The sequence below is a fragment of the Monodelphis domestica genome, chromosome 7 (genome assembly GCF_027887165.1).
Source record: "Monodelphis domestica isolate mMonDom1 chromosome 7, mMonDom1.pri, whole genome shotgun sequence".
Classification (NCBI taxonomy): Eukaryota; Metazoa; Chordata; class Mammalia; order Didelphimorphia; family Didelphidae; genus Monodelphis; species Monodelphis domestica.
Window position 1 is genome coordinate 232,298,415 of NC_077233.1, and position 13,100 is coordinate 232,311,514.

Consider the following 13,100-nt stretch of genomic DNA (forward strand, 5'->3'; position numbering starts at 1 on the left):
GGCCCCCCTCATTTGTGTTTTTTTTTTCATTATTTCCCTGGATATCCTTGATCTTTTGTTATTCCAAATGAACTTTATTATGGTTTTTTGAAGGTCTCTATTTAAACTAGCTAATAAGCAAGGTAAACTAGATGCAAGAGTGCCAGAAACAATTCATATAGACACCTGAGAGCAAAAGGTTTAATTTTCATTGTGGGCTTTTAAACTCCAGAAATCAGCAAATGCTACAAATCAGAGTTTGATTTATTGTTTTGTTAACTGTTTAGACTTAAAAAAGTAATGGATAAAGAGTTAACAATGCAGATTACATCTAAAAGGGGCCAGGCCTAGAATCAGGAAATCTCAACTCTCTGAGTTCAAAACTGGCCTCAGTCACTGACTAGTTATTGTAAGAATTAACTTTTAATGGTTGATTAAAATATATGAAAATTATAAATAATACGGTAGTCGCCAATTCAAAGTATTATTGCTCAAAGTCAAAAATGACCTAAGAGTGAAAGAGGAGATATAGAGAAGACATTAGCCTATCTAACTAAATATTGCTCCTGTACTCAACTCATCCAGGACTTGTTAACTTTCAACCAGAATAAAACTCTCTCCGGAAGACAGGAAAGAAAAGTCAGCTATCCACTAACCCAAGTTTCCTCTAAGAGGCAGGTCAAGAAAATGACTAGAGCTGAAGGTGATTCCTGAGGCTGACTTTCTTCCTTGAGCCAACCCTCTTCTTGAAGCTGACTTCCCTCTTGAAGTCCAACTCCTTTTTTGTATTTTAATTAATTTATTTATTTGGTCAATTTAGAACATTATTCCCTGATCATATTCCTTCCCTTCCTTCCCTCCCCCCCTTCCCTTGGCTGACTTGCAATTCCACTGGGTATTACAAGTGTCCTTGATCAAAACCTATTTCCATGTTGTTGATGTTTGCAATAGGATGTTCATTTAGAGTCTATATCCCCAATCATATCCCCCTCGACCCATGTAATCAAGCACTTCAGTGTTTTTAGTCCCACAGTTTTTCCTCTGAATGTGGATAGTGTTCTTTCTCATAGATCCCTCCAAGTTGTTCAGGATCACTGCACTGCCACTAATGGAGAAGTCAATTACATTCGATTGTACCACAGTGTATCACTCTCTGTGTACAATGTTTTCCTGGTTCTGCTCCTCTCTCTCTGCATCAATTCGTGGAGGTTGCTGGAGTTTGGAGTTAGTTGGAGGAGCTGGGTCTCTGAACTCAGTTCAGGAGTTGAGGATTTCAGTGAAGGACTTGCTTGGGACAATCTTGTGGTGAGTGATAAAAGACTGACTAGTCTCTCTTAAGACTCAGGCCTAGGCCATTTGTATTAATTAAAATCTCCATAAAACCCAGCTGACTTGGGTATTTACATATTTGGGAATTTTTCCCATGGCAACCACTTATTTTTTATTTAAATCAAGACACTAAAAATTATCTTTACAGTTTTGGCAATTCACAGTCTTGAAACCCACATTTTCACAGTTACACTACACCAATGGTTTGTTTTTAATCAGTTCCCTAATTCCCACCCTTATTTTACTTCCCTTTCTACCCCCCTCCCTTCTTATTCCATCCCTTATTTTCTTTGAAGTCTTTTAAAAAATACCTCCCCACCCTCTCTTCTCCCTTCATTGTACTGCTTCCCTCCCCACCAGTCCATTTGTTACCCTTCTGCTTCCCTATAGGGAGTAAATCTATTCTCTGCCCCGATGGATTGGATTGTTCTTCCCTCTTTGGGTCAATTTCAATGTACATAAGAGTTGAGTATTTCCTATCTCCAACCTCTTTACCATTCCAGTGTATTGATGTTCTCCCCCCTCCCGCCATGAGCTTCTTTGTAACATATAAATTTATCCCCTTTTGTTTCTTTTTCCATTTTTTAGTATTAACCTCTTTTTTTAGTTCTATGCATATGTATATGTATACATATATCTATATACATATTTATGTCTTGTCATTTCATACTATACAGTTTATCACTGTTCCCTCTAAGTGTAATTCTTTTAGCAGCCCAGGTGATAATAACAATTTTTAAGAGTTACCAATGTCCTCTTTTCTTATAGGGATACATATCATTTTAACTTATTGGGTCTCTTTAAAAAGTTTTTTTTGGTTTTATTTTTCTTTTTTCCCCCTTTCTTAATTACTTTTTGATGATTCTCTTGAGTTCTGTGTTTGGGCATCAAATTTTCTTTCAGGTCTGGTCTTTCCTTTACAAATGCTTGGAATTCTTCTATTTTGTTAAATGACCATACTTTCTCTTATAAGAATATAGTCAGTTTTGCTGGGTAGTTGATTCTTGGTTGTAGACCTAGTTCCCTTGCTTTCTGGAATATCACATTCCATGCCTTTTGGTCCTTCAGTGCAGATGCAGCCAGATCCTGTGTCACCCTCACTGTGGTTCCATGGTATCTGAATGTTCTTCTTGGCAGCTTATAATATTTTTTCTTTGGTCTGATAGTTCTTGAATTTGGCTATAACATTCCTGGCTGTTGTCAGTTGGAGATTAAGTACAGGAGGTGATCTATGGATTCTTTCAATCTCCACTTTTCCCTCTTGTTCTAGAATATCGAGGCAGTTTTCTTGGATAATTTCCTATAGTATGATGTCCAGGCCTTTTCTTTTGTCATGGTCTTCCGGTAGACCAATGATTCTTAAATTGTCTCTTATGGGAACTCTTTTCTAAATCTTCTGTTTTGTGAATGAGGTGCTTCATATTTTCATCAATTTTTTCATTCTTTTTATTTTGTTTTATAGTTTTCCTGCTGCCTTGTGAAATCGCTTGCTTCTAATTGTTGTATTCTGATTTTTAAAGACTGGATTTCATCCCTGGCTTTTTGCTCATCCTTCTCCTTCTGATCTTTCATCTCCTTTGTCTCATTTTCAAGCTGATTAATTTTGGCTTTCAAGACATTATTTTCTTGTTTTAATTCAAGTGCCTCTGTTTCCAGATGACTTATCTTGCTTTTTAAGTTCTTTCCCCAGTTGTCTTTAGCCTCTCTTAATTGTGTTTTGAATTGTATTTTGAGTTCTTCCAAAGCCTGTGTACAATTTGCTGAAGCTTCTGTGTTTTTGCTTGGTGTTTCTTCATCCTTCTCTGTTTACATTTGCTCTTTGTTCATTGCCTGGATAGAAGCTGTCGATTGTAATTTCTTTTCTTCTTTTTCTGTTGTTTGCTCATATTTTCCCCTTCTTTTTCCTCTGCTGTTGCCTGCACTTTTGCTCCTCCCATTATGTTTTGGATCTGTGGTTTGGGGCTTTTCTGTCACCTTCCCCCTTGGAGCTTGGTCAGCAGATCTCTCAGTGCAGTCTGTAGGGGAGGGGTGTTGGAGCTTGGACTTCCCTGCCTTCATAAGGCTTTGATGAGATTAAGTCTAGCTGGTTTGAACTTATAGAGCTGGATGTGCCCTGAGGCCAAAACTTTGGAGGTGGGGGGGAGTAGGTTGCAATATGGAGTGTCTTTGCTGCTACAACTAGGCTGCCCACTCTGCGCTTCTTCTCCAACTGCCTCCCCAATGCCTGTGTTCGATGCTTTGAGCCTGGCACAGCTTTGCCCAAAAGGTACTCCCTCCAGACCAGCACCCTTGTAGGTCCAGAGGTTCCAGCTAAGACTGGAGGCTCAGTGCTCTAGGTGGGGAGAGGTCCTGGGACCTTCCTTCTTCCTTCCCCTTAACCCTGAGTGTTCTTGAATTCAGGCTTTTGGGAGGCATACTTTTTAAGTTGAGTCCAGCAGGAGGGTTCCTTTGTTCTATCTTGTTGTTAGGTTTGATTTTCAGTCCCTAGGAACATTTAGTTTGTAATCGATAAGGAAGGGTTTTCAGTGGTCTGAACATTCGCTGCCTCTAAGCCGCCATCTTCACCTAAAAACCCAATTCCTTCTTGAAGCTGACTTCCTTCTTGGAGTCGACTTTTTTTTAGCCCCAGAAATTCAGGGCCTTTTATAGTGGCTTCTTGTCCCTGCCCCTCTTCACAGGGGCTAATCACAGCTTCCAAATTGTCTAGCACTGCCCAGGGGGCAGTGTTTATGGGAACCAATTCTCACCTTCTGGAGGGGTGAATACTCATCAAAAGGGTTCACAGATTCCTGGGTGATTGAGTTTCTGAAGGTGTGAATTCTCTAACTGGTTTTTTAGTTTCTCCACCTAGTTCAAGTTTTTGTTGATTCAATCAACACATAGACAAAGGAGAGTTAACCAAAGTTAGTTCCAACTAGGGAAAGAGAATAAAGAATTCCCTTTCACAACTTTAAACTCAAAGAGAACAAAGAATGCCCTTTTACACTATGTGACTCTGAGCAAATTACTTTTATCCTGTCTGGCTCAGTTTCCTCATCTGTAAAATAAGCTGGAGTGGGAAATGGCAAATCACTCCAATATCTTTGCCAAGAAACCCCTAATGCAGTCTTGAATAATCCAACACAACTGAAAATGACTGAAAAACAACAAAAATCTATAAGTGTGTGATACAAACTTCCCAGAGAGAGGGTTATTAAACATTTACCAGCATACCCCTAACTAGAGGTCCTAATATACATAGGCAGAATTCTAACTCATAAGTATCACTGAGTCTTGGTGGGGTGACACCCCATGACTGACTGGGGGATAGGCATATGTTATTCAAAAGAAACAGGATGGATAAAGGAGAATGACATTTTATACTAAGAAGTTAGAATTATATAAGGAAATCTAGGCACCAAATTTATAATGACCCACCATAAAGCATGGTGGGGAGCATTTGGGTGAATATTAATAAAAGAAGAAACAAAAACAATTTTATCATTGGAAAATAATATAGTGATAGCCTAGATAAAAAGAGGGTATGAATCAAGGATTCATAAATTAAGTAATAAGGCATGATATCATAAGGATAGGGAATTTCAATTATCCAAATATGTTTTGGAGAGCTTTCTCTTCAAAAGGCAAAGCAGTTAATAACTTTTTTTAAACCCTTACTTCCAGCTTAAAATCAAATGGTTCTAAAGCAGAAGAGCAGTAAAGGTTAGGCAATAGGGATTAAGTGACTTGCCCAGGGTCAAACAGCTAGGAAGTGTCTGAGGCCAAATTTGAACCTACAACTTCCCATTTATGAAACTGGCCCTCAATCCACTTAGCTACTTAGTTGCTCCCCTTCTTCCCCCCAGAAAAAAACTTATTAAATTGCCTTAAGGTAATTTTATTCCTCAAATGGTGACAGAACCAACAAAGGGGTAGTCTATTCTAGATCTGATTCTCGCTAATAGGAAACTGATTGCTGGAAAATGGTAGGAATCTTGGGGGAAGTGATCATTACCTACTAGAGTTTGGGGTAGAGCAATAGAAGAAAGCCAAAGAGCAGTAGAAGAAAGCCAAAGACAGCCTGATATACACCCTAGATTTGGGGAAAGTAAATTTCAAATGGCTCAGAGAGGGAATAATTAGGATCTCAAGGACTAAAATTCTGATGGGGAAGTCAATCTGGGAGAAGCAGAGAAACCCTTAAGAATGAAATTCAAAAGACAATAATGGGAAACAATTCAGTGAGAAAGAAATAGTTGCTTGAAGCTACTGATATAAATGTCCAAAGAACTCCCCAACTAACTCTGAATTTTAAAAGACAGATACAGAAGCTAGAAGCAAGGCCAAGTAATAGAGACTTAATATAAAAGAATGACACAGTACTAAATGGATAGCAACAGAAGGGCTAAAGTGCAGAATAAAAAGAAAGGCTAGCCAGGAAATCTAAACAACAACATAAAAAAGTATTTTCCATCTATAATTAAAAAAATAAGGAAGAACAAAGAAAGGCTAAAACATTACCACAGGTTAGATAGGACAGTGATAATCCAAAACAGGGAGAAGATATAACGGTTCAATTCTTGTTCTGCCTCTGTTTTGTTGACCGAGGAGAACAAAATGGCCTTTGGACCAAAAAAGACAGAACAACAACAAGGTTAATAGTTAATACTCACTACAAATTAGGAAATAGTAAGGAAGTACCTAGCTGCCCTTGATGAATTCAAGTCATCTGGCCCAGATGATCTACTGAGTACTAGAAAAAAAAAAACCAAAAAACCTGGAAGATATGATTGCAGAGCCACTGCTAGTGATATCTGAAAGATTGAGAAGAGGTACCACAGGGATGGAAGGCAAGTGTTGCCACACTTTAAAAATCTCTGACACAACTGCATTAAACAGAATATGATTTATATTCATAATGATGACCCAGAGATCTATTTTTTTAAAGGTTTACAGGCAAAAGCAATTAAAATTTTGGTTGTTAATGGTATGTGCTTCAGTTGCCTAGAAAATTATCCTATCCAAAATACTTTATTCTCTGTCAATACTGAGAAATTGTTATCTGCAAAATCTAGTTACCAAAACAAAGGTTGAAATTTACATTTTTTAAAAATTCTTAACCTTCCACCATAAAATCAAAACTGTGTATTGGTTCCAAGGCAGAAGAGTGGTAAGGGGTAGGTAATGGGGGTTAAGTGACTTGCTCAGGGTCACACAGCTAGGAAATGTCTGAGGTCACATTTGAACCCATGGACCTCCTATCTTTAGGCCAGGTTCTTAATCCACTGAGCCACCCAGCTGACTCCCATTTTTTTTTTAATCCTTCCCTTCCCTTTTAAAATCAATATTGTGTATTGTATTGGTTCCAAGGCAGAAGAATGGGAAGGGCTAGAAAATGAGGGTTAAGTGATTTTCTCAGGGTCACACAGTTAGAAAAGTATCTAAGGTCAGATTTAAATCCAGGTCCTCCTATCTCTAGGCCTGGTTCTCAAACAATCCAACCTTGCTGGCTTCAAAATTTACATTTCTTTTAAGAATTAGACAAGGTGTGCATATTCTGGAAAAATCCTTTTAATTCATGTAAAACCACAGCTGTTTTAGTGTTTTACTTATCCATAGTTATTAAAAACATTAACTCAGGTAACTATTTACTACTAATCAGTCATCAGTAAACTCCTTTATAACATATCTTCTTATCTTAGAGTTATTACTTTCCAAGGTCCCTTTCAACTCTAACAACCAATTATTTTAAAACAAATATTTCATATTTCATATTGGCAAATAGAAAAACCGCAGGTCTATCCTGGGAACTGAAAGAAGCTTATTTTAAAAAACCAAAATCTATTTTCCACATACATTCAACTTATTTTAAAGTTTGGGGTTTTTTTGTGGCATTTAGGGGTCTAGCTTTGGTATTGGATAAACAATAACTCATAAAAAACAACTACTTATCAGGTTAAGTGGTATTATCTGTATTAAAGGGTAAGAGCCACTGACTGTCTTATCTCATAGCCTGTAAAAGTGAAAGATCAAAAACCGTAAGCCTTACAGAAACCTGAATTCATCTCTAAGTAGGAAAATTGCCAGATGAATTGTAACTCATTGTAACCTTAATCTTTCCATAGTTGGATTTTCACCTTTAGTCATTTCCAAGCTGGAGCGTTTGAGGTCCAAGAAGATTAATGTTGTATAAATGGCCCTTTGAATTCCAGAAAGAAAGACAAAATCTCTCCTGGGGTTGGCAGAAGAGTGATGCTATTGTTTGAGAATAAACAACTAAGTTCTGAATCAGGTAAGGACTGACCTTTTTTTTCCTGTTTAGCCCAGAATTCTTTCACTCTCTGACGAATGTGACTGTCTTCCCTCAGTTGCTTCTGCCACTGACGCAACTCTTGGATCTCAGGATCACAACGAACCTAAAAAGGCCACATGAGATTTATATAGTTTCTTTTTGTTCTTGATACATTAACTCATTTAAATTTTATTAAAAACCTTTTTCAAACATACATCTTTAACCCTCTTTAAACAAATAGCTTCTCTATGAGATGTACAGACATTAAAGCATGAAAACTTGTTACATCAATGGTAGATTAAAACACACACAAAAACATCCAAGATTTCTCTAAATGGGTGAATATCATTTCAACATAACTATTTTGTGTTCCTAAACTAATTCGAGAAAACTAAAGGTGTGGGTTGTTCTTTAAAAGTATGCCAAGAAGGCTGACTGGGCTGGTATATCCAATAATTGCTGCAATGATGGAAGATAGCTTGAGCTCCACAGGGCTAAGCCTATCAACAGTATGGTGAGCCCCTATGAGCAAAGGCCACCAGACTGGCTAAGGTGGAGGGAACTGAGCCGAGGCAGCAATGAAAGCAAAGCTTCTATGCACTTTTTGATTAAGACAGGGAAACCCAGGATCAAAAATGGGACAGATACATACATGCAAAGATAGCTATATAGACAGAGATATAAATGCTTGCATAGCTAAGTTAGAGGGGTGGGTAGATGAGAGATTAATAAATGTATGCATGCACTTCCTATTTCAGAAAGAGATTCTTCCTAACAAGTATTTTCAACTATTTTGTATTTAAGAGAATCTTTTTAAGTTTTGTGATCTCAAATGGTCTTGTGACTTACTAGACAAGTCGGAGACACTGAAGTTAAATGATAAATAAAGGGTCACACAGTTAAAAAGTGACAGAGGCAGAATTTGAATCTATGTGTTCCTTACTCTAAGCTAAGGACTTTACTCATTATTCCATGCTTCCTCTTATCTAGATTATTCTATACTGCTTCCTGGGCTGAAAAGGAGACTTAAAGGTTTGTCATGCTTACAGAATAGGCTCCAAACTTCTTAGCCTGGCATTCACGGCCCTCTACAATTTGTTTGTTGTTTGTTTATTTGTTTGTTTAATCCTTAATATCCATCTTAGAATCAATTCTGTGTACGATTTAAAAAAAAAACAGTGGTAAGGACTAGTCAATCAGGGTTAAGTAACTTGCCCAGGTCACAGAGCTAGGAAGTATCTGAGGCCAGAGATGAACCCAGGGCCTCCCATCTCCAGGCCCAATTCTCAATCCACTGAGCCACATAAATCAGAGTCTGAATGATGTTTTCCAAATATAATTTTATTTCCACGTGAAACTGAAAGGAAGGCAAATCATTCCTTACCAATAAGCATCATTACAGTCAAGTCAAGTCCATAAGCATTATGAAGTGCCTCCTATATGCTAGGACCTCTGATAAAGTGCTGGGGACACAAAGAAACACAAAAACCAGTGTCTTGGCTCTAATGGAGCTCACCGTTAATGAGTTGTTTCATAAAATGGTGGATAGAGAAGAGAGAAGAATAGCTAAAGAAACTATGGCATTTGATTGTGATGGAATACTACATAAGAAATGATGATTAAGCTAATTAAACAAACATAGAAAGACCTACATGAAATTATAAAGAGTGAAGCAAGTAGGACCAAGAGAACATTCTACGTAGAAAGAGAAATACTATTTGAAGAATAACTTCTGTGTGCCACCTCCAGAGAAAGAACTGATAAATAAAAACCAGCAAAATATACTTTCATATATACATAGATCTTTTTGTCAAATAATGCCTTTTTGGGCAGCTGGGTGGCTCAGAGGATTGACAGCCAGGCCCAGAGATGGGAAATCCTGGGTTAAAATTTAGCCTCAGACACTTCCTAGCTGTGTGGTCCTGGGCAAGTCACTTAACCCCCATTGCCTAGCCCTTATTGCTCTTCTGCCTTGGAACCAATACATTGCATTGATTCTAATGTGGAAGGTGAGGGTTTAAAAAATAATGATAATGCCTTGTCTAATGTGGGGTAGGGAGAGAGGGAGGGAAGGAGATACTTGGAAACTTTAGTGTAACAAATAAATATTTTTTAAAAGAAGGAAGTTGAAAGAAAACCTGTCAAGGCACGCAATTCAGCAGTCACCCCAAGGGCATTTTAGGTACATAAATGGAATGAAGACAAGGGAGAAAAATGAAAAAAGATCTATAAAAAATACATTAGTACACTGTTTTCATTACCACAGGAAGTGAACCACCACACTTATATCTTAGCATCACAGTCCCAGATGTGTTTACAGGGGATGCAGAAAAGGCACCAAGGAGAACAAAAATGAGAAACATGGCCAGAATGGGCCACAGGATTATTCCTAAGATTTTAGGACAAAATATTAGGTCTACACTCTCTGTCACAGTTATATTAGAATAAATATCAGAAGACAATGAGCAAGCAAGCACCTTTTACTGTTTACAGACCTTTTTTTTAGGGTGTGTTAAAAGGAAAGGAGAAGAACCCCTGAGATGATGGTGTACTGGTTAGTCAGAATGCTAGTGAGTCAAGCCCCCAAGGGTATTCCCTACCTGCCGGGACAGAGAGCTGAAGGCTGCCCTGTGCCCTTGATTTGGTAAGGTGGAGGCACAGGTAAATGCAGAGCTCTATGGCAGATTAGGGAACCTCACAGGAGTGGAAAATGTCAGCCGGTTAGGTAGATTTTACAAACCCTAACCCCCCTGATGCCTTTCTGGTCAAACCTCTGGCTGGTTCTAATAGAGATCTCACTCCTGGATCCAAACCCTCCACCCACCAAGCTTCCTTCTTCTTCCTTTTAAAGATCTGACTGCTAATGATGAACAACAGCTATTTATTTGGGATAGGATAACAAGGGTGAGATTAGGGAAAAGGTCAAACAGGGGTTCCCTAAACTAGGTGGGTCCTTTGGCTTTGGCCAACAGCCAAGACGGGCCTAGAAGCTTTCTCTGTCTTCTTGTTCACTTATGCTGGCTACCCTAATCTAATAAGGGAGACATTTCAGTCTTCAGGCCTGACTCAGCCTGCCTTTCGGTGTAAAACCCTCTCAGGCAGCTGAGTCCAGTTCTTGAATGAACAGAGAGACAGGATCAGTTCACAGTCACTGTGGGCATCAGATATGAACGGGAAATCCTCAGGAGATGGTGGGTTTCCAATCCTGAGGTGGAAATGGGAGCTGTTTCACCTCCAGGGTTCAGAACTGAACTCCCCTCAGAGTTCGCTGGTTCCCAGAAGTCCCTGCCCCTGAACATTCCAACTGCCCCTGTCACTCCTGCTTCTCCAGCATTCCATTTCAACTCTGTGTAAAATCTTCCCTTTCAGTTGCACTCTCCCAAATCTTTTTTTTTATTTTTTTTCTGATTAAAAAAAAAAACCTTACCTTCTGTCTTAGAATCAATGCTGTGGGGGGGAAACTGGGTAGCTCAGTGGATTGAGAGTCAGACCCAGAGACGGGAGATCCCGAGTTAAAATCTGGTCTCAGACACTTCCCAGCTGTGTGACCCTGGGCAAGTTACTTAAACCCCATTGCCTAGTCGTTACCACTCTTCTGCCTTGGAGCCAATACACAGTATTGACAGTATTGACTCCAAGATGGAAGGTAAGGGTTAACAAAAAAAAAAAAGAATCAATGCTGTGTATTGGTTTCAAGGCAGAAAAGCCGTAAAGGCTAGGTAATGAGGGTTACAGGACTTGCCCAGGGTCACACTGCTAGGAAGGGTCTGAAGTCACATTTGAACCCAGGACCTCCTGCCACTGGCTCTCAATCCAACTGAGCTACTCAGTTACCCCCTGTTCTTGGTTTTTGTATATGTATATGTGCCTCAGAAGTCACCATCTTATTTGGGAATGGCTAAATAAATAATTTAATAGAATACTAATATACCTTAAGAAATAAATAGTTTCAGAAAAAAAAAAACTGGGAAAATCACTATGAACTGATGCAAAGCAAGGCGAGAACTGGAACAATTTATAACATAAGGAAAAGAGGACTCAAAGACTTTAGAACTCTGATCAATGCAATAATACACTTTCAGTCCAAAACACTAAAGATAAAACACATCCACTCACTACCTGCTGGAGAGATGATGAAATTAAATACAAAAAGATGCATTTTTAAATATATGGCTAATGTAGGAATTTGTTTTGTTGGGCTATTTTTTTCTTTTTTTAATTGATCAATGGAATGGATTTAAATGATCAATAGGAACCATGAGTGGGACAAATTAACAAAGTGAATTTTTTAATTTAAAATGTTTAAAGAAGGATGGGCAAATAAGAAAAAAGTAAAGAGGGTCATTGAAGCATTTTTTAAATTGCAAAAGGGAAGTTCAGAAGAATATACAGACAAATGAGACACATTGGGGTTGAGGTGATATCTAATTTATTATGTTCCTTGAAGGGAAAGCTGTAGTTTTGTAGTTTCATATATAATACTCTTTTCTGCTTTAATTTGAGTGTGGAAATGTTCTCTTTTGAGAGTATTAAATTCAGAATAAAAGACTGGGGGAGAGTAGTATTTCTGGCCACATTGAAAACCTGGGCATGTTTATATTTATTTTTATTTTTATTCCATGCTATTAAACTATGAGATCAACAAAAAAAGAAAATCACTATCTTTTCAAGACTTCAAAACTTCAAATCTGGTCCATCTGGTAGGTACCTTTGGATGGTTTTCTAATCAAATTAAAAACCTTCTCAAGGACTCAAAAAGGAGCTAGGTCTTCCATAAATTCCTATATATCTATAATCTAAAAGAACCATAAAATTCTATAAATTAGAAATTTTACTGTAATAATTTCTGTCTGAACCTTGAATTTTTGATCCTGAGCCAACATAGGAGCCTGAAGCACTTTCTGAGTCATCCAAAATAATTAAATTATATTTAGAATACCTATAGTGTTTATACTTTTGTTGTTGTTCAGTCATGTCCAACTATTGGTTACCCCATGTGAGGTAGTCTTGCCTAAGAAGCTAGAGTGATTTGCCATTTCCTTCTCCAGCTGATTTTACAGATGAGGAAACTGATGCAAATATAGTTTAGTGACTTTCCTAGGATCACACAGCTAGTGTCAGAAGCCAGATTTGAACTCTTCCTGGCCCCAGGCCCAGTATTCTATTCACTAAGCCATCTAGTTTCTCTACTATAACTCTATTATATTCTAATTCTTTAAAATTGTTCATCTTTATAATTCTCAATTAAAAAGACACTTCAATTAATAAAACTTTATCATTCCATCATCATTCTGGGTAAATGGGACGTTTGGCCCAAGTTTCATTTATACATCCCTTTTATCAGGCAGGAGACATAACTCCTTGTTTTTTTCTACATTATATTTACAACCAAGAGCTGTTATTTGCTTTTGTAAAATAAAGTGATCTTGTTAGCAACTTTTCATTACAGGGGAAAGCTAGACTCTAACCATTTATGTTTGCCTTTGGGGAAGTATGTATTCATTGAACTGAGTTAATCTTA

The 13,100-nt window shown here is 38.0% G+C and overlaps 2 protein-coding genes across 4 annotated transcripts in view; one reads left to right on the forward strand and one right to left on the reverse strand.

The window, feature by feature from the left end:
* The window catches only part of IQCK (IQ motif containing K), a 202,460-nt gene that overhangs the window by 44,302 nt on the left and 145,058 nt on the right, over nt 1-13,100 (reverse strand). For all 3 annotated transcript variants that reach the window (XM_016423865.2, XM_016423863.2, XM_016423864.2), the window contains one exon: nt 7,592-7,703. In XM_016423865.2, the coding sequence (XP_016279351.1) occupies nt 7,592-7,703 (112 nt within the window). The remainder of the gene's footprint in view (nt 1-7,591; nt 7,704-13,100) is intronic.
* The window catches only part of KNOP1 (lysine rich nucleolar protein 1), a 223,623-nt gene that overhangs the window by 42,755 nt on the left and 167,768 nt on the right, over nt 1-13,100 (forward strand). The gene's annotated exons all lie outside the window — the stretch shown is intronic.